General features: G+C 39.9%; 2 protein-coding genes across 2 annotated transcripts; both read left to right on the top strand.

Moving 5' to 3' along the window:
• Window positions 1-328: 328 nt before the first annotated feature.
• On the top strand, window positions 329-12,501 carry gzmak.S (granzyme AK S homeolog). The gene is made up of 5 exons (XM_041580572.1): window positions 329-485; window positions 5,233-5,386; window positions 10,435-10,576; window positions 11,312-11,578; window positions 12,269-12,501. The coding sequence occupies exons 1-5, from the start codon at window positions 413-415 to the stop codon at window positions 12,437-12,439; spliced, it is 807 nt and encodes a 268-aa protein (XP_041436506.1). The 5' UTR covers window positions 329-412; the 3' UTR covers window positions 12,440-12,501.
• A 5,221-nt stretch (window positions 12,502-17,722) lies between these two features.
• Window positions 17,723-26,731, top strand: gpx8.S (glutathione peroxidase 8 (putative) S homeolog). Its single transcript, NM_001091553.1, is given in 5 exon segments — window positions 17,723-18,101; window positions 19,292-19,553; window positions 24,133-25,060; window positions 25,202-25,579; window positions 25,930-26,731. Coding segments are annotated over 3 exon segments (630 nt in total). The 5' UTR covers window positions 17,723-17,897; the 3' UTR covers window positions 24,297-25,060; window positions 25,202-25,579; window positions 25,930-26,731.
• The last annotated feature ends 402 nt before the right edge of the window (window positions 26,732-27,133 follow it).

Here is a 27,133-nt window from a genome sequence, read left to right as displayed (position 1 = left end):
ACTTTGTGTTCCAACCATGAAATTGCTTTTTAATATTATTCTGAATAAGGGGCAAGGGAAACATAGAATCAATACCTGACTTGAGGAGGCAATACTATGAAAGCACAAAAGGCGATTTTCATACAATCTATTAAACTACTCCCACTTAAAGAACAAATATTGTTTAGGCACAAACACAAAGAATATTTTAGTAGTTCCCCTTTAATGTTCCTGTCTCACCATAATACACATGAAACACACATAATTAATCTTACTTACAACTGACAGGAGGATAGTTTAATTTCTCCTTTTATACCATATTAGGATGAAACTAGAGTAGTTTAGTGTTTCCTCTTGAGCATATAACACTTTTTTTTAATCACACCACAAGCACACAGGAAAACCATAACACGAAGGAAGACCATAGGCAGCCATGGCTGATACAAAGACATCTACGGGCTTTCTCTTTTCTTCAGCTGTTTTGTTTATTTTGGTTATTTGGCAATGTAAGTACATTTGTATTTCTATATATATATATATTGATATTATAACACATACACAAATTTTCAATTCAGATGGTATCATATATACATGTTATGGCTCAGCTACAGTCATTTTTGTATCTTTTTCTCACTTAGGGAAGATGATAATAAGAATACAGTGAGGGAGGGCGGGGGAGAGGGGTTTTGGGGTATGCAGCAATGGGTGCTAATCCAAAATACAATCCAGTTACAATGAGTGGTGAAAACCAAATAGAGAAAATTCTGTAAAGAATAGTAAGCTACAGCATGAGACATTTCAAACACTTTAACAGCAAATTGTTGTCCAATCTAGTATTGTAGATTATGTTTTGAGTGATCTGAGCAAGAGAATTCAGTGCATCCACATTTCAGTCTGGTCCCTAATGCCTGAAAATATCTTCTCCATTCTCATGTAACCAAGTAAGCAAGGACTCTAGGCCCTAGGCTGAGGATCATTAGGGTGTCTGCCCACTGGGAGATCCTCTGGGACATTGCAATAGACCAGTAGAGTCAGTAGGTTCTTAAATACCTGCAGTTTTTTTAGTGACTGTGACAACTTGTTAACCAAAGGAGTGCAAAATGGTTAAAGAGCACCATATATGTAGCTTAGTCCTGGTTCACTTCCACAATGAGCTACAAGTGTCAGGAACATATTTGAAGAATTAATGTAGCGGCAATGGCATCTGTACAACCTGGTGACAATGACGGCATTTAATAACTACACATATTGTGTGCAGCATAAGTTCTTTATCATTCCTGGATTGACTTCCCCAATTCGTGTTCCTACTTACCGATAAATTGTGGTATGGGGATTTCAAGAACTGCAGAAGAGGAAGAAAAACGTTTAAGGTGGTTCTTGTTGGGGGTCTGGTAGCATACAATTTATTATAAAAATAAATGTGAGTCTGGGGTAAATCATAGAGAGGGGTTTTACCATGGCCTAGTATGTAGTACATATGAAAGCATTCGGATACAGTATCTGTATGTATTTTCATAACGCTCTTCACTTTTTCCCCCATTCTTTATTTTTATTTTTTAAGCAAACATAGTACAGTGGTACAGAGATAATCATCCAAGTATATACATTTGAAGAATACATTAACATACCAAAGTCAGCTAGTACTTTAAAAAAAATAATAAAAAGAGGAACATGTGTAAAAGAATAGATAGTGTACATTCATTGAGACAGAATAACTTTCTGTATCATTTAACATTTAATTGTAAACTCTATGGGACAGGGATCTCCTTCCCACTGTGTCTGTTATCACATAGCACTTAAAGGGATACTGTCATGGGAAAAAAAAATTTTTCAAAATGAATCAGTTAATAGTGCTGCTCCAGCAGAATTCTGCACTGAAATGCATTTCTCAAAAGAGCAAACAGATTTTTGTATATTCAATTTTGAAATCTGACATGGGGCTAGACATTTTGTCAATTTCCCAGCTTCCCCAAGTCATGTGACTTGTGCTCTGATAAACTTCAATCACTCTTTACTGCTTTACTGCAAGTTGGAGTGATATCACCCCCCCTTCCCCCCCAGCAGCCAAACAAAAGAACAATGGGAAGGTAACCAGATAACAGCTCCCTAACACAAGATAACAGCTGCCTGGTAGATATAAGAACAACACTCAATAGTAAAAACCCATGTCTCACTGAGACACATTCAGTTACATTGAGAAGGAAAAACAGCAGCCTGCCAGAAAGCATTTCTCTCCTAAAGTGCAGGCACAAGTCACATGACCAGGGGCAGCTGGGAAATTGACAAAATGTCTAGCCCCATGTCAGATTTCAAAATTGAATATAAAAAAATCTGTTTGCTCTTTTGAGAAATGGATTTCAGTGCAGAATTCTGCTGGAGTAGCACTATTAACTGATTTATTTTGAAAAAAATTTTCCCATGAAATTATCCCTTTAAGCTCTGTGTCCTTATATGATCTCTGTGTACTGTGTATTTGTATTGTATTTATTTTATATATTGTACTTTTATTTAGATTGTACTTTTATGCATTCTATAGCAATACAGCTCCTTAACAGCGCTTCATAACTAAAGTTATACATACTCACATGCATATATTCCAATAGGGTAACCATAATATCACACCAAATTCTACAATAAAAAGAGCCCGGTGGTCAGTCACAATGGGCCAGATTTAATTCCATGAGGAAATGTTATTTTATGGTTTGTGATGTGAACATATATGGACATGTTTTAATTTCAGCAGGAAAAAACTTTTCTCCTAATCTGGTGAGGACAGTATTTTTTGTGTTGGTCCACTTTCTTTTTTTCAAACTAATAATTTTTTCCTTAACTTGTGCCCGGTCTCCAGTGTTTAATTGTAGGAAGAGGGCTAGATTTCCACATTCCATTATGCAGAAACCCATTACCCAGAAAGCTCCGAATTACTGAAAGGCCATCTCCCATAGACTCCATTTTATCCACATAATCCAAAATTTTCAAAAGTATTTCCTTTTCCTCTGTAATAATAAAACAGTAGCTTATACTTGATCCAACCTAAGATATGATTAATCCTTATTGGAAGCAAAACTAGCATATTGGGTTTATTTCATGTTTAAATTATTTTCTAGTAGACTTAAGGTATGAAGATCCAAATTACAGAAAGTTCTGTTATCCAGAAAACCCCAAGTCCCAAGCATTCTGGAAAACAGGTTCCATACCTGTACTGAAATCATAAATTTGTTATATTATGTCATCTCATTCATGTGAAGCAAGAGAAAAAAAAAGCTGGGTCTGTTATTACCATATCTGTAAATTGAGGTAAGAAATGCTTAATATTGACCCAGTATGGATGTATCTTGGGGCAGCTCCACATAAACTGAGTGAAATTGCCTCCTTGTTGTCTGCGTCTCCAGCAGTTGTTTGGAAAATCAAGGTAAATCTTGGACAAATCGCCTGCACCCAATACTACTGTGAAAGTAAACGTTTACATAGCTGAGTTATTGGACCTCTATCTATTCTATACATCTTCAGTGTGCATTTTAAACTGCCAACCAACAACCAAACCATGTTTTGAACATAAGAAAAATGAGTGTCACAGGGCCCCCTTGGCTGAAAAAAATATTGCTAATAACATACTTAGCTGTTATGTTACTAAATACAGTATGTACTAAAGGACTGCAGGTTGGGCAGCATTGAAACTGTATAAAGTGTTGCTGTTGCCATCTTGTCCTTCTGCCACCATCTTGCCCTACTGCAATCATTCCCTACTATACTTGCTTTTCCCTTAATTCCTCTGGCATACCTCCCAACTGTCCCATTTTCAGAGGGACAGTCCCGCTTTTGACAGTTCAACCTGCAGTACCTCGTTTGTACGCTGGAGAGAGTGCAGAGACGTGCAACTAAATTGGTTAGAGGGAGGGAAGACTTAAATTATGAGGGGAGACTGTCAAGGTTGGGGTTGTTTTCTCTGGAAAAAAGGTGCTTGCGAGGGGACTATTACACTTTACAAGTACATTAGAGGACATTATAGACAAATAGCAGGGGACCTTTTTACCCATAAAGTGGATCACGGTACCAGAGGCCTCCCCTTCAGACTAGAAGAAAAGAACTTTCATTTGAAGCAACGTAGGGGGTTCTTCACAGTCAGGACAGTGAGGTTGTGGAATGCACTGCCGGGTGATGTTGTGATGCTGATTCAGTTAATGACTATAAGAATGGCTTGGATGATTCCTTGGACAGACATAATATCAAAGGCTATTGTGATACTAAACTCTATAGTTAGTATAGATATGGGTATATAGAATTTATGTGAAAGTAGGGAGGGGTGTGTGTATGGATGCTGGGTTTTCATTTGGAGGGGTTGAACTTGATGGATTTTGTCTTTTTTCAACCCAATTTAACTATGTAACTATGTAACTATATAACTATGTACTGGAAAGTCCCAATTTTCTCTGAACTGAACAGCTAAAAAAAGGTACAAAGTTTCTAACTTAATTGGCTTTTGGCAGAGAGCACAGAACAGCCACAAGGTTCAGATAAGATACTTTGTAACAATTTTGAGATAAGCAAATAAGTAATTGTAACAATATAAGATAACAGGTCTCTTGGGAGAAGTTAGATGCACAGCTTAAAGGGCAATTCACCTTCATTAGCAAAACTGTAATAACTGAAAAACAGAAATATGTTCAAACTTTCATAACCTGCCAAATTGTGTAAAATGAACATGGTAATTAGGGGGTGTGGCCACAAAATCGGCATGGTCAAAAACTTTTTTTTTCTTCTTTTTATTGTCCCTCTTTTTATTTCCAAAATGTTAGGAGGTTTGCTCTGGTTATACTTTTATGCTGCAGAGCCCATTGTGGGGGACCCTATTTGCAGGGCTGTATTGCCATAAATCCCCTAAAACATACCATTATGTTCTCCGTTGTGCTTTGTACTGTGTATATATATATATATATATATATATATTATAGTCCTACATTTATATTATTGGATGCACACTTCCCAGAACTGAGAAAAGGGCTAACCACACTCTGGTGTCTGAATTCTTATGTTTCATCAGCTTAATTCTCTATTCTAGGCACTGTGCATCCTATTGACCCCTGTCGGTCTGTCACTGGTGCTAATGCTGCTCAATAGGAATAGCTTACTGTACATGGAGCAGTGACAATATTTGGGCAGAGGTCCATCTATCATCGCTCCATATGCTACACACAGTTATTCTCCCTTTGGACTCAATATTTTCAGTTTTTACATTGTTTTCCTTATCTTCAGGTGAGTGCACAGAGATAATTGGTGGGAGAGAAGCTATTCCGCACTCAAGACCATACATGGTTGCTCTGTACTTGAATCAAGAAAAATTTAAAACCATATGCGGTGGCGTTTTGATAAAACCCAACTGGGTATTAACTGCAGCTCACTGTAATATGTAAGTATTCTTACAGTCCCCTAACACACACATAGTTATATATATAAATATATAAATATACATATATATATAGTTCAGTAGGCTGAGAAAGTTTAGCACTGCACAATATAGATTCATGAAAACCTACAGTATATTCAAGTTTTGACAAATCCAGACCTATCCACTGCATGGCGGTACAAGTTGCTGTTAGGGTTGCCACCTGTCCGATATTTCACCAGCCTTGCCAATAAAATACCAGCCAAAATTTGTATTACAAATCTAGAAATGTATTTGCTGGTAAATGTTCTAATCCCAATCCTCTCTCTCTGCACCCCATTTATGGCCCCAAACCTTGCCTATGGAAGAAATTTGACCCGCTTCATCCATTGGTCCCACTCCTTATGTCATTTACCAGTATAGTCAAGAAGAAAAGTTGGCAGCCCTAGTTGCCATGCAAGAAAAGACAATAAAAGTGTTGTGTTCAGTGCCCACCAGGTCCAGAGGAGGAAATCAGAAACTCCTAAATTTATAAACCCTGATTCCTCTTTACACATCATGGTAACATGTAATATGGTCTCAGAAATATCTGGAGTGGATCAGGATCTCCCTATTTACTTTGAGTGAGTTGACATCTCTGGGGGTGCAGGCAGTAATGCCCTGAGGCAGCAGAAGAGATGCTGCCACCCAAACATCTGGTGCTTACCTTCAGCCATAGGCCCAGAGAATATAATCACTAACCTTGCTTCCTGTGCTGTCACTCTTCTTTGCTATAAAGTGCATGAATATTATTCCTTTAAGTGCCATCTGTCTGTCTTTTTTTACTTTATTGGGCATTTAATTTCACGCTTCTGCATTTTTTGCCATTTTCTCATATGTTCAGTTACTGAAAGTTTCAGTCCAAAAAATACCATAATGCACCAAAGCTCACACTAATACAGCACAATTATTTAGGGCACTTTAACAATCTGCCCTTTAATGTGATGGGCTTATAATGTACTGTAATATATTGGTATGAGAAAACAGAAGAAAAATGTTTACAAAATGATACTTCCTCTATTTGGTACAAACCAACTACATTATTAACCCAACCACATCCTACTTGTAATCCATCATCACTATCACACCGTGCACTGCCCTTTATTTATTTGCCTCTCTGCAGAAGTTCATGAAAAACAATGTCCAATGTTTCTGATAAGAGACATTCCCCTACAATAAATATGTCGTATTTTGCTGGTGGAAAATTAATGGGTAACTAACTAAGTATATTTATAGTTACTTGTTTGTTTGTTTTTTAATTAAAGGGATCCTGTCATCGGAAAACATGTTTTTTTCAAAATACATCAGTTAATAGTGCTGCTCCAGCAGAATTCTGCACTGAAATCCATTTCTCAAAAAAACAAACAGATTTTTTTATATTCAATTTTGAAATCTGACATGGGGCTAGACATTTTGTCAATTTCCCAGCTGCCTCTGGTCATGTGACTTGTGCCTGCACTTTAGGAGAGAAATGCTTTCTGGCAGGCTGCTGCATTCTCAATGTAACTGCAGGGCCAGATTTCTTTGCCGGCCGCGCGGTCCGACCAGGCGGCCGCGTGGTCCTAGCGCCCGCCTATACTTTACCTTCCCAGCACGCCGGTGAAAAAATGCAGGCGCAGCCAGGGCCGGATTTACCCTCCTTGCCCCCCTAGGCCCAGCTACTGTGCCGCCCCCCCCCCCGCACGCATTTTCTGGATGTGAATCTTTTTCCAATCAGGACATTTATGCAAAAGTGGATCAGATGGATCAACTAGCAGTTAGGCTTGTTTGAGATATATCTATATATATTCTCTATATATAGACACCTTTTTATACATAGATGCAGAGAGAGATGTGTCCCTTGTTTTGATAAGTTTGTCAATTGTGCTACAGTGGGCAGCCGCAGCATCAGTTAAATATTTATTATAAAATAAAAAAGTCAAATCTTGGCAGCATCATAATCTTTGTAGTTCCTATTTCTCAGCAGACATTATCCCTTATAATACATGAGTGATACTCCGAGTTCCCTGTATAACTTAGCCTGCAGCCTTGTGCCTTTATATGGTCACAGAACAACCCCTCAGTGACTCCTAATATCCTTATCATTTACAGTAGGGGGTACATTATCCCTTATAATACATGAGTGATACTCCGAGTTCCCTGTATAACTTAGCCTGCAGCCTTGTGCCTTTATATGGTTACTGGACCCCTCAGTGACTTCTAATATCCTTATCATTTACAGTAGGGGGTACATTATCCCTTATAATACATGAGTGATACTCAGAGTTCCCTGTATAACTCAGCCTGCAGCCTTGTGCCCTTATATGGTCACAGAACAACCCCTCAGTGACTTCTAATATCCTTATCATTTACAGTAGGGGGTACATTATCCATTATAATACATAAGTGATACTCAGAGTTCCCTGTATAACTCAGCCTGCAGCCTTGTGCCTTTATATGGCCATAGAACCCCCTCAGTGACTTCTAATATCCTTATCATTTACAGTAGGGGGTACATTATCCCTTATAATACAAGAACTGAAATGGTTTTCATTTTGTAGGAAGCAGGAAAGGGACATAAAAAAATCTGTAACAGGTTTAGAAGTTAGAACACTTGTGATTCTGCACCTCCAGCAAATCTGCAAGTTGACTATGACATATTTCTCTACATGGCCGATATACAGCAGATCTGCAGGGGAAATATTAAATGTACATACCAGGAACAGATCACCTTGCTGGGACACACGCAGCACAGCAGAGGCAGCAGCAGCACAAGCACAGAGAGGAGTGGGAGGGGGCGGAGCCACAGCGGGAGATAGGCTGGAGGAGCGGTCCTAAAGCCAGCCGGATCTATCAGGAGCAGCCGACTTACACAAGATGTTAGGGGGCGCCTTCTTGCCGCCCCTAACATCTTGCCGCCTTAGGCCCGGGCCTAGGGGGCCTTTCCCTAAATCCGGGCCTGGGCGCAGCTGGTGTAATTGAATGGATACGCACACGTCTCCATAATGCGGCTGGGTAGCCTGCCGCCCCTATTTTTTGCCGCCCTAGGCCCGGGCCTATGTGGCCTTGCCACAAATCCGGGCTTGTGTAACTGAATGTGTCTCAGTGAGACATGGGTTTTTACTATTGAGTGTTGTTCTTAGTTCTACCAGGCAGCTGTTATCTTGTGTTAGGGAGCTGTTATCTGGTTACCTTCCCATTGTTCTCTTGTTTGGCGGCTGGGGGGGAAGGGAGGGGGGTGATATCACTCCAACTTGCAGTACAGCAGTAAAGAGTGATTGAAGTTTATCAGAGCAGCTGGGAAATTGACAATATGTCTAGCCACATGTAAGATTTCAAAATTGAATATAAAAAAATCTGTTTGCTCTTTTGAGAAATGGATTCCAGTGCAGAATTCTGCTGGAGCAGCACTATTAACTGATGCATTTTGAAGAAAAGATTTTTTTCCTATGACAGTATCCCTTTAAGTAAAAAAAACCCCCACACACACACACACACAGCAAATTGACCAGCCCACTCATAATTTATTACCCATCACTGAGGATAATAGGCCATTTTACAGAGTTTCTCACAAAGCTGATACCCTGCCTCTATCTGCTGGTACAATGGGTGGTCACCACACACACCGCTAAATTAGGGTTACCACATTTATGCTTTTAACATTAAAGGTTCACCTTCAAACAACAAGTTGTTTTCCGATAGATCACCAGAAATAACGATTTTTTCCAATAACTTTCTATTTTCTATGTGTCACCGTTTTTCTAATATTGAAGTGTAAAGTGTCATTTTTCACCTTCTAAAACAGCACTGGGAGGGGGGTCGCTGACCCCGTAAACTGATACATTTAGTTGATACATTTCTTATCTTTGTCCCTGCTGAGCAGAATCTCTGGGTTTCATTACAGGCAGCTATTAGAATTGATACAATAGTTGCTGATATTCCTGAGATGCTGCTGAGAAATGTATCAAGTAAATGTTGCAAAATTGTAACAGTTCAGAGTCTGCGCCTGAATTACTGAGCTGTTAGAGTGAAACACCTGATGAAGGACATGTCTGTCCGAAACATGTTGTGTGTCTGAATAAAATTTACTGAATTTAAATTGGCTCTCCAGAGTGAACTTTTACCTATACCTTGGATATTGTGTGGCTTGGACGGTGCCACTGACTCTGTTTGATAGAGCCTCGATGACTTTGGAGTGAGGGACCACCCAACAAACAATTGAATTACCTGTAGAGTGAAACACCACAGACAGGAACATTCAACTTTAATCTTAGATTTTGGAAAAACAGTAAAAAAATAAATAATGGAAAGTAATTGAAAAAAAGTCTTTATTTCTGGGGATCAATCTGAAAACAAATTAACTGAAAAAAAAGTGTTTGGAAGGTGAACAACCCCTTTAAGTCAATTGTTCTGCTATAAGGAGACTTCTCTGCTTAGCATTGGAACTCAGGGCCAGCCTCAGAAAGTGCAGGGCACAATATGTATGATTTTGGAGGGTCTTCCTGGTTCTTGCATGGCCATATGTGGTCAAGATAGAGAAGGGGAACCTGTTAGAAGAAAGAAATATTCTCTGGTATATACTGTAAACAGTCAGAGTCAGATAGCTCAAGGCTGGCCCACAGGTAATGTCCCTCATCTATAAAGGCACTCGGTGTAATGCCTTATGTTAGGCCACCATCCTGGTGAAAGGGTAAACAGGAGGTGATGTCTGCTCTCCATCTCTGATTGTGGTGGGGAAATGGACAGAGAAACCATGGTGAACCTAGTGAAAAGGGCAAAAAGTAGCCCTGTGTGTTTGCTGTTTTCAACTATAGTTGCACTGGCTCTCAAGTACCTTATTGTCAGTGCCCAGAGGTTTAATAGGTAAAATTACCCTTTTCATATAAACGTTTTGTGGGGGAGGGGAATCAAAGTCTCAGCGTATAAACTTACATATGCTTTCTTCTGATTGAGCTATTTCATACTGTCCAATCACATAATGATTTTCTGGTTTCAACAGTCCCTAAAAACATTCATCTGTAAAAACACTTGTCTGTAATGTTTTATTCCTGCAGAACCGAGAAAACTAGGATCATTGTTGGTGTCCACTCACTTTCTGCCCAGGAAAGCCAGAAGCAGATCATCCCCATGATCGGGAAATTCCAGCCCAAGGACTACAGTATAAAGACATTTGATTATGATGTTCAGCTATTACAGGTAACCAAATTCATCGCACTGCACTGATCTAAATCAAGTAGGCCTGTCTAATAACCAGTGGCCCCACAGCTGTAGCTTAACAGTTTCTAAATCCTTCCAACAGCCTTATGTGTGAATCCCTCTACAGATTCACCTGCAATCAAATCATATGTCTCCCATGGGCACCAAAGGGGTGGGGGCCTGCACCCCTGGCTTAGGCCACTGGTTTTTCCCACAATTCCAGCTTAATTGCAGCTGGTTTGGACATGTATGTTTTGATGAATTGGATGCAATCTCACCAATGCAGCTGCAGCCCACAGTGGTAACCCTGGGATTACTTCCAAGATTCCCTGTGTAAATAGGCAACTGGCACCAAGTCTAGAGTTGTGCAAGGAGTGTCTTTGGGTGCAAGAACCTCTAACGGATATCATCACTATACCCAATAACTGCATTCAATAAGCACAGGTAGGGAATAGGTGAATTGCAGGTCCTCCAGAATTGTAATTATTTTTTTTTTTTCTATGGGGACAAGGCCTATGAAGTTATATCCTTGAATATGCAGATTAATAAATTCTAATATACTTTACTAAAATTGTATAACTACCTGCTAACTAGGTGCTCCCCCCTTGAAGTTATTGGGTGAGCGATTTTTAGCCACTAAACAGAATCACTATAACCTCTAGGTTCTGTTCTGTGGAATACAGTAAAAATGATTGTTTTTAAACAGTATTCAAACTGTGTTTTTGTTTATTTCAGTTGTCTAAAGAGGCAGTGCTTGGAACCGATGTCAGTGTTTTGCCATTACCAGTAAAGTATAAGAAACTGAAACCCGGGACTGTGTGTGAAACAGCGGGATGGGGAACGACTACCAACCACCGCAACCGGATTTCAGATAAACTAATGGAAGTCAACGTAACAATACTGGCTAGAAAAACATGTGCTGAAAAATGGAAATCTATTCTCAATATAACCAGGAATATGATCTGTACTAGCGAGCAGAATGAAGTGAAGGGGACTTGTGCTGTGAGTGTTCTTTAGTAACACTGGCGCTATTTGATTTTTTTATTATAATCTAGAATAATGTTTCAGGGAATTTTATACATTTTAGGATGGTATTTGATACTTAGGAACTCAATTCTCTTGGAAGTAGTTGGGAATGAGTTTTGGGACCCAAGTTTCAATCTAGATTTATGTAGCTGCAGTTTTCCCTTATCTTTCCATAATTTGGATCTCTATACCTTAAGTTTACTAAAACATCAATTAAACATTAATTAAACCCAATAAGATTGTTTTGCATCCAATAAGGATTAATTATATTTTAGTTGGGATGAAGTACAAGGTACTGTTTCATTGCTACAAGGAAAAAATAAATAATTTTTAAAAAAATCAGAATTATTTGATTATAATGGGAGATGTCCTTACCATAATTCAGAGCTTTTTGGATAACGGGGTTTCCAGATAATGGATCCTATATACCTGTACTGTCATACCAGTGGAGAGATGTAGTGGGCACCAGGTTATAGAGTGTACCTGCTCAGTGGAATTTCACAATGCCAATATTAAAAAGCCCAGAACAAAACCACTGACAGAATATAAAAAACTTGGGGGACCAAGCTGTGATGTTCATGCTATGAGCTGTTTCTGCACAAAGTGCAAATAAATAATAGAGAATTCTTTTTCTCTATGCAATTAACATATATATTTTCATTTCAGGGAGATTCTGGAGGGCCTTTGATTTGTAATGGATTTTTAAGGGGACTCACATCGTTTGGCATGCCGGAGTGCGCTATTCCTGGGGATGCAAGTGTATATGGGAAACTCAACCGGAACGTCATCAGCTGGATTAAAAAAATGATTACTGGCGTGTCTTCAAACGTATTTTAATGTGATTATATACATATATACTGTGTAATATATACTGGTATCGAATAAACTATCAAGACCAATATTGCTTTTTATCCTCTTTGCTATGGGATGTGCATGAAGAAAAGGTTGCATGATTTCATTAGTTTTACCTGTTTCTTAGGCCAAATTGGCAACTATGTAGTGAGCAAAATATATAAAAAAGCTCTATAAGGTTAGGAAGCAAAAACCACTTTGAACCTTAGAATTACCACCTAACTAAACTGAGAGTCACTGGTATTCCAGTGTTCCCAAGCATCACTTGCATACTGTTTATTAAAGCGACACCTACATAGTAAGTTCAATTGAAAAAAGACACAGGTCCATCAAGTTCAGCCTCTTAAGTCTATATATAACCTGCCTAACTGCCAGTTGATCCTGAGGAAGGCAAAAAAACCTATCTGAAGCCTCTCCAATTTGCCTCAGAGGGGGAAAGATTCCTTCCTGACTCCAAAATAGCAATTGGACCAGTCCCTGGATCAACTTGTACTATGAGCTATCTCCCATAACCCTGTATTTCTTCACTTACTAAACACCATCCAACCCCTTCTTAAAGCTATCTAATGTATCAGCCTGTACCACTGATTCAGGGAGAGAATTCCACATATTCACAGCTCTCACTGTAAAAAAAAAACCCCTTCCCAATATTAAGACAGAAATTTAGACAGGTTTCACTTGGAAAAAAGCAGGACTATTTGCTGGAATTGTGTCTCTATTTTCATTGCAGGGGGCTTTTAAGGTTTGACCACAACATTTATAAGAAATCATCTGCACTAATATAGGATCATTATACTGTATTAAGGACATTTTGTGCATAAAAATACAGATAAAGGGATTATTCGTCCAATACATTCACGTTGGCCAACTATGTCATAGTCATCTCTGGTCTGGCCAGTCCTACACTCACTTTCATCTCATAGTGCCCATATATGGGTGTAAATGGTAATAAACTGTATGCATTAAGACTTTACTTACTTTCTATACAGTCAGATAAGCCTCAGATTATTATAGATGTGGATCAACAAAATATAGAGCTCAAGAATGCACTCCTGGGGCCTTGCAAAGCTGTATGGCACACAATGAAATACTCCTTCACTGCACACCTGCTCTTAAAAGTACCTTATTTATTAAGGTACTGACAGACAGGTCTATAAAAGGAGAAGGAAAGGTTAAAGCTAAGTAAACTTTATCAGAAAGATCTATATAAATACACCAGTAAATCCTCAAAGTAATGCTGCTCTGAGTCCTCTGTCAAAAGAAACACAGCATTTCTTTCCCTCCCTCTATTGTGTACTCATGGGCTTCTGTATCAGACTTCCATCTTTCATCTTAAACCTCCAGGTTTGCGCCTCTCCCCCTCCCACCTCCCTCCTCACCTCCCTGCTGTAATCTAAGCCCAGAGCTATGAGTGAGCAGGAAGTGATGTCACACCAAGCTAATATGGCAGCTGCTATCATAAACATACACAGACAGTGTCTAGAGCTGCTTACTCTGGTATGGTAAAGCATTATACAGAATAAATGCAGTGTTATAGCTTGCACTATTGTGGCTAATCTATTGGCAATAAACTGTCCCTGTAGCTTTCCTTCTTCTTAAATCAGCTGCTTTGTCTTGCATTGGATCAACAGCCTGAGCAACCAGGGCAACCTATTATACAGAATGCTTGGGACTTGGATTTACCAGGTAAGGGTACTTTCTGTAATTTGGAACTCCATACCTTAAATCACTAAAAATCATTTCAACATTAAATAAAAATAATTGGGTTATTTTGCCACCAGAATAGATGTGTGCAGCTTAGTTACCATCAAATACAAAGTAAGGTTTGATTATTACAGAGAAAAAGAAAATAATTTTTAAAAATGACAATTATTTTTTTATAATAAACTCTGTGGGAGTCAGCCTTCCTGTAATTCAGAGCTTTCACTATAACAGGTTTCTGATAAGGGATGCCATATCTATATTTTCAAATTCAGCTCTGAAATTGAACAAAATTAGCTCAGCCTAACTCCAGGTCCCATGTGTCTCCTTCTCATACTTTAAAGGATAAGTAAACCTTTAAAATAAGTGAATATAAAATTAATGAGAGAGCTATTCTAACCACTTTTGTAATTTACATTCATTATTTATTTTGTTTTTATTCCAATATATCAAAAGATACATGTACTGTTAACATGAATGAATTTTATTACAACAGCGCCACCTGCTGGTCAGTTTCCTTCCATTCTGACGACCAAGTAGTCAAGGAAGTTGTCAGGAGAAAGAAAGAGGCTGCTCTGATGTTCTTCGGCTTAAGAAAGATTTGAGAGAGGTTTCTAATTTTATTCCTAAGCAGAAGAACATCAGAGCAGCCTCTTTCTTTCTTCTGACAACTTCCTTGACTACTTGGTCATCAGAATGGGAAAATGACCAGCAGGTGGTGCAGTTGTTACTAAATTCATTCATATTAACAGTACATGTATCCTTTGTTATCTTGGAATAAAAACAAAATAAATAATGAATGTCAATTACAAAAGTGCTTAAAATAGCCTACTAATTAATTTTACATTCACTTATTTTGAAGATTTACTTTAAATATCAGGGGTTTTGTAGACTGAAAATTATTTTGCAGGTGTAGGGATGTGAAAATCTTAGACACCCTTACACATTACAGACACATCCCTAGTTATATGGATGCCTAAAAGGTCCTTATGGGGACTTTGTGCTTATGTAACCCCTGTAGTTCTCACAGTGTACACCAGATGGCACTGTGCCAGAGTATAAATGGTATGGGAACCATGAGGTCTGGGTCCATTGCTTTAGCCCAACCAAGCAGGCTGGAAGGGAATGGGTAGTGTCGACCCTAGGCGCCTTGGCCCTAGTAATTAGACAGCTATACTCAATTATAGATCACTCTAGGAGTGATAGAGACGCTAAATAGTTGAGCAGTTTAAGGCTCCGCCGAGGAGATTATCGGGATTAAGATCCCAGTGTATTACTGACCCGGAGTAAGGACTAAGGTGTTGAGATAGGGATGATAGGAATTCCCCTAGTCTGCCACTGGAAGATATCCTGTAAACTGGGCAATACCCCTCACACGCTGCCAACTTACTCTCTGCTGTGTATTCCCTAGCCTGTGGGGATTCAGCCTATACGTGCTGTGAGTATATGCTTCCTTTATGCTGCTGTGTATATTCTATGCTCCATTGTGGATCAATGATCTATGTGCTATTGTTTAATAAATACAGTTCTATGTTCAACCGTTAAAGAACTACTAGCACCCATCATTGTGCTATCACACCTAATTACACTACACCCTGCCTCCACCCCGCTGCGAGGGCTTGCCCCTGAGACATAGAGCTCATCTGTGGTATCAGCCCACAAAGGAAAGTAGCTATAACTGCTAAATACAAAGCAGTTTACTATAGCGCTACACAGGCAAAGGCTTGAGTGAAAGCCACATATACTTACATGGAAGCAGAACCAGTGGGTCAGGCACCTGGCAATGCTCTTCAGATGGTACGGGAGAAATACCCATTCCCTGGATTTCATCCATGTTTTGGCACCATTTGGTGGAAACAGAGCTACTAACAAAAGGAACATGGAAAGGAACCAGTGTACCTCACACCAAATGTTTTATTGTGTGTCCCGTTGTCACTAGCACTTACCACGGTCTTTGGAAATTACCATTTTCTCTATTCCACTCACATTGCGTAATTGAATGTAAATCTCCCAGGTCACAGTGCAGGAGACACAAACCACCTTTCAAATAAGGGTAACTGATGCTGCTATATGTATTGTGCCTCCAACTCACCCAACCCCACCCCACTATTCAAAAATCACCCCTGCCTCCCTCCCCCCCCGATGACAGTCCTGACATCAAGTACAAAGCATTACTGTTTAATTCATACAGAGAAAAAGTCGTCTAGTTTGGGGGTAGGAGTGGCCTTGTGTAAATAGGCAGCTAAAATGTCCAATTTTTTTTTTTGCTTGATTCTGACTTTAAAGGGGAACTCCACACAAACATAACTTAAGCTTTTTGAAAAGTAAACATAATTTCAAGCAACTTTGCAATATACATCATTTAAAAAATATGCAGACATTTTATGATTTTTAGTTGTTTCTGACATTTCCCTAAAGCTAGCCTCCTGCTCTCCTGCTGATCTGTCTGACTACTTTGCTGAGCTGGCTGACTACTGTTACTTTGTATCCTTAGCCTGCATCCTCCAAACCCCACAATTCCCTGCACACATGATTTCAATAAGGAAAGGAACATCACAGTGCAATGCATTGTGGGTTATGTAGTTCCTGCATACTGTCTGTAAACTGTGGAGTAGTTCTTACAATTTGTAATATCAGTGTTTAGTCCCTCTTTTCCTGCCAAGATTTGAAATGATGCAGAAAGAGAAGAACTGTTAAACAGCTGGATTTCATCATAGAAAATGACATTTATTCATAATTTTTGACCATCAACTAAAAGACCAATTTGCCAGGAAAACAAAGGGGAGCTGCCTGCTTGTCCCTGCAAACATAGATAGATTGCACTGGGACCGAGAAAGATTTTTTAACCCGGCCGATCAATTTCCTGACAGATGTCGGCCGAAAAATCGTAAGATGTACGATCATTCGAATCCCACTAACCGCACAATAATTTCGAAGGATCGGTCGGACTTCCCTAAAATCGGTCGTTCGGCAAGAAGAATCGTTGCGTCTATGGGGACCTTAAGAAGGCTATGGAGACAATCCAAAACAACTTTATCTGGAAGGGAGAAATAAAAATGCTGGTTTGAATTATGCCTGAAGCCTTTTCAGCAATGCAATTTCCATGGAAGACAGCCCCACCTAGTGGCAGATTACAGAATATAGAACATACACCATTGAATAAATGTAAAGATGTAAAAACGTAAAGAGCTTTAGGGATAATAATCTGTGGGAAACTAAAGGGATAATGTTCTTGTAAATGAATATATTTAGCAAATCGGAGCTAAATGACACAGTATCATATGTTGTTGATTTCAGGGATAAGGAGACCATTGTGAATAATGTTGCAAAGTGAATACAAAGCAACACAATACAAACAGCAGTGGCGAGTGGATGAGGGCCAGACATGCCACATCCTATTTAACCCTTGCATTCCCGGTTTATGGAATCGGCAAACATCGGACAGCCCCGTAGAAGACGTGTGTGCAGCTCGCAGTCCCCCGGCTGTTGCTCATCTGTTCCAATCCCCCCCCCCTGGAAGTTCTAGTGGAACAGGCGAGCGCCTCTCTCAGCGCAACGCAGTGTGTCGGGGAATGCCGGGACTTGTAGTGGAACAGCCGGATTGAACTTTATCGCCTCCGCACGGACTTCCCAAGATCCTCAGCTGAACATTATTTCCCTGCGTGTCACCGACTGAGCCACGGGCTGCTCCTCCCAACCGCATTCCTGGGACTTGCTCAGACTTCTCCGCTGAGCCTCCAACATGGAGCCGCTAAACCCCTACCCCTTGAAGTTCTCTTCCCCCAAAGCCAAAGTCTCCGTGGTGTTCCTCTCAATGCTTCTCTGCACCGGGATCCTGTGTGTCCTGCAGCTCGGCTTCCTCAGGGCCAAAGGGGGAGACTTCTACTCGTACGAGGTGACGGATGCCAAGGGCAGAGCTGTGGCCCTATCTAAATACAGGGGCAAAGTAAGTACCCGCCTGGGCTGCACCATCTGTCCCTGTGTCTGTAGGAGCCGCTGCTGACAAGGAGATGACATTTACTTCTCCCTCTAAATAAACTTTGGGTCACTGTAAGGGCAACATCTGTACCCTCCCAGCATCTCCCAGCATGCACTGCTTGCACACCCACTAGCACTGTGAATTGGTGCAAAGTGCCATGTGGGCAAATTGGGCTCCACATCTGGGTGCATGGAGTGCTATACCTAGTGCATGAGCTGGGTGCATGGAGTGCTATACCTAGAGTGCATTCTGTGTGCATGGAGTGCTATAACTAAAGCTTGATCTGTGTGCATGGAGTGCTATAACTATAGCACAATCTGGATGCAATGATCTGGGTGCATGGCGTGCTATACCTAGAGCGCGATCTGGCTGCAATGATCTGGGTGCATGGAGTGATGAACCTAGATAGCGATCTGGGTGCAATGATCTGGGTGCATGGAGTGCTATACCTAGAGCATGATCTGGGTGCATGGAGTGCTATGCCTAGAGCAAGATCTGGGTGCAATGATCTGGGTGCATGGAGTGATGAACCTAGATAGCGATCTGGGTGCAATGATCTGGGTGCATGGAGTGCTATACCCAAAGCCATGATCTGGGTGCATGGAGTGCTATTCCTAGAGCGCGATCTGGGTGCATGGAGTGCTATACCTAGAGCGCAATCTGGGTGCATGGAGTGCTATACCTAGAGCGTAATCTGGGTGCATGGAGTGCTATATTTAGTGCATGATCTGGGTGCATGGAGTGCTATATTTAGTGCATGATCTGGGTGCATGGAGTGCTATACCTAGAGCGCAATCTGGGTGCATGGAGTGCTATACCTAGTGCATGATCTGGGGTAGCCAGTAACTATTTTGTACAGCTGGTGGGGTGTCAGGGCATGTTGCATTGCGAGAGGCTGTCAGGGGATTGTGGGAGTTGAAGTGCGACCCCTTTCTCTGTATCTGTAATCTCCTGCACTGGCAGGTTCCTTGTAATCCTTATGCATGTTATAGATCCTTATTGGGTTTACTTACAAATCCCTTTCCATTCGCTGCATGTTATAGTATAGGGAAACAGTCGTAGCACAGGCCCCAGCAGCAGCTGCTCTTCCCTATGAAAAGATGAAAGGCAAGAGAGACATTTGCTCTTAGTAAATCCCATTGCTTTGTGTCCTGCAGGCGTCTCTGGTTGTAAACGTGGCCAGTGGCTGCCCGCACGCTGAGGCAAACTACAGATCTCTGCAGGAGCTGCACAGGGAGTTTGGCCCTTCCCATTTCACCGTTTTAGCTTTCCCTTGCAATCAGTTTGGGGAGTCGGAGCCCGGCACTAACCAGGAGATAGGGGCTTTGGCCAAAAGGAATTATGGAGTGACATTTCCCATGTTCAGCAAAATAAAGATCCTGGGCTCAGAGGCAGAGCCGGCCTATAGGTTCCTTGTTGGTAAGTACCCAATGAACACAGACTATAGCAATGTATATGCACCTTTATTATATTTAATTACTTAACCCTTAAGGGCAATGACCCATTGTGCTACTTGTCGCCCAAGATTTATTAGAGCCAGGCCTGGACTGGCAATCTGTGGATTCTGGCAAATGCCAGAGGGGCTGCTGTGAGATGCTATATACAGTCACTATTTAGTGGGCCAGTAGGGGGGCTATTTGGGCCTCTGCATACTTGAAATGCCAGGGCCTATTTTAAATCCCAGTCCAGGCCTGGTTGAAGCTAAAAAAACACCAGTAAATACCCTGGTATAGACAATACTGAGAATTATCTCTCCTGAAACGATTCTGCAGCTTATCTGCCAGTGTATGGGGGCTTCTAACGGGTCTCTCCGATCGATATCTGGCATGATATCAATCAGGGAGGTTTGATTTTTCTGCCGATAGAGGACTGCATTGGCTAGTTGATGTGGTCCTCATCCCGTTGGCGCCCACTCTCTTCTTTGTAATCTGATCATTTGCCCCTAGGGCCGAACATTAAACCAATATCGCCCTGCTGTTGGTGGGCATATCGGGCAAAAATCTTATTGTGCATGGGCACCTTTTCTTGGTGCTCTCTTGGCAAGCCAGATAACATGGCACATACCTGTATTGCAATGATATTTGTAATCAATTTTACTTCCAATGGCTCATTTAAAGCTCATAAATCCAGGAGTTTCTTTATGCGATTCCTTGCAGTGGGTCCTGCATGTGTTCCACAGCAACACATGAAGACATGCAACCTGTACTCCTAAATGATGTTGTGGTAACTCTGAAGCAGCAAAGCGCCAATGCAACTTGATGCATTAACCTCTGTTCACCATTTCCCTATGCCAGAATGAGTACAGTCAGTCAATAGCAGAGGCTGCATTAACTCTTGCATTTCCCTGCTCATGAAAAAAACCCCACCGCAGCGGAACGCAGGGAAAAGGCCCATGCATGAGAGCCATGCATGAGAGCCTCAGCTAATGCATATACAGATACATACTGACATTTCATTGCCACCAATGTTGTAGGTCACCATAAAAATATTGTGCACTGTAATTAATGTTTTGGGCTGATTTACTAAGACAGCTGTCCATAGCAACCAATCCAATCTTTGATTTCATTATCTAATTGGAGGCAGACTGATCAAAACAAATTCATGGTTGCTATGGGCAATTGCACTAAGACAAATAAGCCCATTTTGTAGGTCTCTTTCTATTCACTGCCAGTTCTTAACAGAAAGAAGTTGGTTTCAGATACACTTATTCCAGAGTCAGAGTCAGCAGTGCATGTATGACAAGCAAACACTGCTCTTATTTACAGATTAACGCCATTAGCATTTTGTCGCTTAAAATTAGTTTTCCCTCATTTAAAACCTGTTGGAAATTAAATATATTTCGATAATTGAAGTTAAGAAGAGCTAATGATTGGGTATAATTAGGAATAGTCTGCCTGTGCCTCTGCTACACCACCGAAAATCAATTCAGATTATGAATGTTTTTATAAAAAGTAAAACACTGGACACATAGCTACTGGCTACAGGTTGAACAAGAAAGCTAAAATGTAATTAGTTTTCATTCATTTATGACAATGTACATTCATTCAAATCTTCAGTACATTTAAAGATATTTGAAATGTAAGTAATTGCATTCTCTGCACTGGCTTTAACTTCAGAAACAATGCTGCAAGCCAGCTGATTGTAAAGGTGGTCATAGACATTAAGATTTTTCTCTCCTTAACGACCAATTCTAGTTGCGACCCAACAAATGTGTCGAATTATTGTGAGGTGAGTGCATCTAACCATTTCTTGTCCAACGTCAGTCAGAAAATCAATTGGTCAGGTTATAAAAGTTTCATTGTTCACAGTGAAATGTATCCATTGTCCAATTGTTTGCAGGGCAAAGCAGGCAGCTACCCACAGTTCTCCTGGCTTCAACTAGACAATATCACGTGAAATGGTCTTTATAGTTGATGGACAAATTGTACATTGAAGTGATCATTTAAGGATAAGCTTGGTCTTACCATAACGAAAATATCTTTTGAAAATCTATGCGCCACCTTAAAGGCGGCCATACATGGGCTGATAAAAGCTGCCGATACACCGAGTTGGCAGCATATTGACCTGTGTACGGGGCCCTCCCTCGGGCTTCCCCGATCGATATCTGGCCAAAAGTTGACCAGATGTCGATCGGGCAGCAGTAAAAATCTCGTTGTATCGCGGACAACATCTGTTGGTTGATGTGGTCCTGAGATCCGACTGCCCGCATGATCCAATCGTTGGGCTCTAGGGCCTATGATCGGATCAGCCTGATATCGCCCACCTGAATGTAGGCAAACAAGCTGATCTTTATGTGTAAAAGGGTGGTTCACCTTTAAAGTAACTTTTCTTTTGTTATAGAACGACCAATTCTAAGCAACTTTTCGATTGGTTTTCATTATTTTTTTTTTATAGTTTTTTGTCTTTTTCTTCCGATTCTTTGCAGCTTTCAAATGGGCGTGGCTGTCCCCTTCTAAAAAAACAAATGCTCTGTAAGGCAACAAATGTATTGTTATTGAGACTTTTGATTACTGATCCTTCTATTCAGTCCCTCTCCTATTCATAATTCAGTCTCTTATTCAAATCAATGCATGGTTGCTAGGGTAATTTGGGCCCTAGTAAATTAAAGAGCTGCTGAATAAAAAGCTAAAAAGAACAGAAAGCGATAAACAAATACTGTTTTCAACTGCATTATTTACCAGGAAAATGTTGAATTAATATCAGATTAACATTTGGAAAGTTGCTTAGGATTACATTTTCTTTTACTACAGCAAATATAATTTTGTGGGTGGAGGACCCCATTCTGGTGAGAAAGAGTAATGCACATGTTTTATTTCTTGTTGTGTCGAACTTCTGTGCCTTTAAAGTTCACATAATTGAATCCACATACAATACTAGATTTACCTTTTAACCATGAATGCAGCTTTTCTAGGTGGCAGATGGCTCGAGCATTCCTGTGTAATTATACACCCAAAAAAGATAATTACAGTCCAGGAAAAGCTTTTGTTACTGCTGAAATTTTCCATGGTGTTGGGTTTCATATCAGAAATGAACCCTGGATCCACGTTAGAGTGAATTCCCTGAGTCTCTGACATATGGCAGCTGAAATCTACTTTCTAGGTGATACGACTTTGTAGAATGAATGAAAAACAGACTGCAGAGGAGATGCACATTTCCATACGCTTTTGTCTGCAGCTCACTCACATGGTAACTGCTCTGATGTGTCACAATGCTAAAAGTGTTTTTTATATTAATAACCATACCCCATCTAATATCCACTTTCTCTGTGCCAGTGGAGGGCTGCAGTTTCTATTGGCTAAAATGAAGGTCAATGGCAAGTTGCCTGACAAGATTTTACTTTTTTTTTTTGTATTAAACATTCCCTTTTAAAAATGAAGCAGAGTGAAAATTAGAGATGAATCCTGGTGTCAGATACATCCCATGATACTCAAATCATCCAGGGTGTGCCAATTGTTTAGACGCCCAAAAATAAAAACTGGGTAAATAGATAGGCTGTGCAAAATAAAAAATGTTTCTAATATATTTAGTTAGGCAAAAATGTAATGTATAAAGGCTGGAGTGGCTGTTTGTCTAACATAATAGCCAGAACACTACTTCCTGCTTTGCAACTCTCTTGGTTTCCACTGATTACTGGTTACTGCCTGGTAACCAATCAGTGACTTGAGGGGGGCCATATGGGTCATAACTGTTGCTTTTGAATCTGAGCTGAATGCTGAGGATCAATTGCAAACTCACTGAACAGTTATGTCCCATGTGGCCCCCCTTCAAGTCGCTGACTAACTCAGAGTTAGAGAGCTGAAAAGCAGGAAGTAGTGTCCTGTTCTGTTATACATCCAGTCAATCATCCAGAAACATCCAGGAACTGTTTTTTATTTTGCACAGACCAGTTTTTATCTTTACCCTTTCCTGTTCCTTTAACCTCCTAGCCCAGGATGGCATTCTTGGACTTGAAAAAGGGACTGGTTCCCGAAACATGTCGTGAGTGAAAATACACCAATAAAGGGTGTTTGCAGACTAAAGTACTGCCTGTTCCTGGTCTGTTTCCTATACTTTCAAATTGAATTCTTGCACCAGCCCAGGTTACATACAACATTTTGCTGCCTTATCTCAGTAACCCGTGTTACCCTTGGTGGACATGGCAGTACAGAACTTTTTCAGTGACAAATGTCCATGTATCCAGCAGGCAGAAAGATGGGGCAGCTTGCTTTACATTAAAGTACCCTGGTATGGTTTTTAAATACGAGTACTATCTGATCAGGTTTGAAGGCTAGCTATTAGAGTCACTAGGAGTGTTTAGGGTTCACTAAGACACCAAGGTAAATTGCAAAGGTAATGCAATAAAAGGTGTAACATTTGCCCAATCTGATGTTTGTTTTGAGATGAGTGACTAGACAAGCCACAGTCTTTGTGCCTCATATTATATTCGCCCCCCAATATATTGCAGTTTTAGTTACACAAGGACATTGAGACTAATTTACGTATTTTTGCTTTGGTTCAGATTCAACTAAAAAAGAACCACGATGGAATTTCTGGAAATATCTGGTTGACCCCCAAGGCCAAGTTGTGAAATACTGGAGGCCTGATGAGACTGCTGAGAGTATCCGGCCTGAAGTGGCCTCTTTAGTCAGGCAAATAATCATGAAGAAGAAAGAAGAACTCTGAAATAATGTGTGGTCAATGGCACTGGACTATTCTTAGAAAAAAACTCCCCAGAATTGTTTATATCTTTTTAGGTTAAATTGTGGTCATTTTGTACTTTTTGTAAATCCTTTTGTCAACTGAACACGTGTATGTGTCCCTTTTTACAAATGTAACATTTCAATAACTTGCTTTTGCAAGATTTATGGGGGAGAACGTTGGCTCAAGAATCTCATTTTAAATAGGCAAGAACGAGTTCTAGAAACTGGGAAGTCTTGTCCAACATGATGGGGCAGATTTATCAAGGGTCAAATTGAAAATTCGAAATTCGAATTCAAAACTAGATTTGATTTTCAAGATTTATCATACTCTGGCCCTTTAAGAACTTGAATTCGACTATTCGCCACCTATAACCTGCTGAATTGCTGTTTAAGTCAATAGGAGACGTCCAGGGAGTTGATTAAAGCCTTCCTGACATTCAAGTTTTTTCTAATCAAGTTTTCAGGTCGATATAATTCATCCGACTTTTTAAATTTCTATTTTTTTAATACATTTCGATTGGTCGAATTTATGGGAGTTTTTATCTGAAAATATCTCATTATTTAAAATATCTCATAAACCCCTAGATGTTTGACAACTATATATGTATGTAAAGATTTATGTGTCCCTGCTTCACCTTCAGCAGTCGCATTCCCCGTAGTACTACATGGACTGGCCCCCAGTGCAAGTTGCAATGAAGTAAGGCTATATTAAACCCCAAGCCTGGGCTTTTCTTCTATCCATTACAGGGCAGAGGATTTGAGGGGCACACACCTGGTTAATTTTCTCAATTGCTTGGGTGCACCTCCCGCAGTGTCCTTCCCCAATGGGCAGCACTCCAGGATAAAGTAAAAAATTGCCTTTATTTACCAACAGCAGGGCTCTAACAGGGCTCTAACTACTTGTTTGTGTTAAAACTTTTATTTGGCTCATGATTTTTGATTTTGATTGTCATACACACTTCTTGGGGTTTGAATGAGTTCCTGAACATGAAGCCAGAGAAGATGGTGTGAGTGCAATATATACAGTCATATGCAAAAATTTGGGAACACCTCTTAATTCTTTGGAGTTTTGTTTATCATTGGCTGAGCTTTCAAAGTAGCAACTTAATATATAACATGCCTTATGGAAACAGTAGTATTTCAGCAGTGACATAAAGTTTATTGGATTAACAGAAAATATGCATCATAACAAAATTAGACAGGTGTATAAATGTGGGCACCCAACAGGGATATTACATCAATACTTAGTTGAGCCTCCTTTTGCAAATGGAATAACCTTTTTTTTTTTTTTTTTTTTTTTTAAAGATTTTTATTTTCCGTAAAACTTGAACAAGCATAGTATAAGCACACGTATGAACATGTAAGTTATAAAACAGTTGACATTATCACAGATTGGCAAGCAGAATTGGAAGACTTGCAACACATGTAGCTCTATACAGCAAATAAACCTTCACAGTTATCTAATAAACTAGTCACTGTCGTTTTTATCTGCATCTCCTTCAAATCAACCTGTGTTACATGGGCGGGATTGCCTAATCCGGTATCTGTGCTTTCCCAAATTTCTTAAAGGGAAGAGAAGCAAGAAAAGAAAGAAAGAAGAACAAAGGTAAACGCAAATGGAATAACCTTTGATGAGTGTCTGAATGGTGGTATCTTTGACCTTTCGTCCATACAAAATCTCTCCAGTTCAATTAAATTTGTTGTACTTCTCCCTCTGCATAAATTTGTTGTACTTCTCCCCCTGCATAAATGCCTTTGTAGATTTCGAGGTGTGTTTAGAGTCATTGTTAAAAGAACAGGTTTGTGTATTGTTGCCCTATAATATGCCCAATTCCCCAAGGTTAAAAAATACTGATCAATTTGTATTAAGCTTAATCATTTGTACACCCTATTCAGTTCATAATATACTTTTTGTGAACTGGAGATCACTCTTTGATAACTATGCCCCATAAAGTCAATAGCACTTCAATACAAGAAAGTAACATGCTAGGTCTGCGTTAGTAATTCAACAAAGAGTGTACTGGTATGGGACTATCCAGAATGCTTGGGGCCTTGGGTTTTCCAGATAACAGATATTTCCATAGTTTGGATCTTTATTCCTTAAGTCTACTAGAAAATCATGTAAACATTAAATAAACCCAAAAGGCTGGTTTTGCTTTCAATGAGGATTTATTATATCTTAGTTGGTATCAAGTACAAGGAACCGTTTTATTATTACATAGAAAAAGGAAATAGTTTGGATTATTTGGATAAGATGGAGTCTATGAAAGATGGTCATTTTGTAATTCTAAGCTTTCTGGATAATGGGTTTCCGGATAATGGATCCTTTACCGGTATAAGGATTTTAAACCTCAAATGCATAAGCCAAAGAGTTATGCTATAAACAGTGGCTAAACAAAATGTATGGTTCTATACACATCTAAAAATACCAATCTTTGTCATACAAAAAACAAGGACTGCTGCCATGAGGTATAATTTACTATTTTGGTGCTACTGGATCTTTTACAAAAGCTTAATTAATGGAAAAAACAACCAAAGAAGGAAATATAGTATTTACTGTACCAGCCCTAATATATCACATCCCTTTGCCGGTGAAGAATGCAAAAAAAGCAGTGAGAAACATGTTACTCTCTAACCTCGAATGTTGCTCCCAGTGGCCTCAAACTAGGTGCTTATTTTTGAATTCCTGGTTGAAGGCAAGTTTTAGTTGTATAAAAACCAAACAGAGCCTCATGTTGGCTGCAAGTCCACATAAGGGCTACCAATTCCAATAACATTCCATATTTTGCACCTATAGGAACTTCTTGCATGATTATGTTG

The sequence above is a fragment of the Xenopus laevis genome, chromosome 1S, assembly GCF_017654675.1.
Source record: "Xenopus laevis strain J_2021 chromosome 1S, Xenopus_laevis_v10.1, whole genome shotgun sequence".
In the NCBI taxonomy this organism is placed as follows: domain Eukaryota; kingdom Metazoa; phylum Chordata; class Amphibia; order Anura; family Pipidae; genus Xenopus; species Xenopus laevis.
The sequence above is the reverse complement of the archived record's forward strand: the minus strand, read 5'-3'. Positions and strand labels throughout refer to the sequence as shown.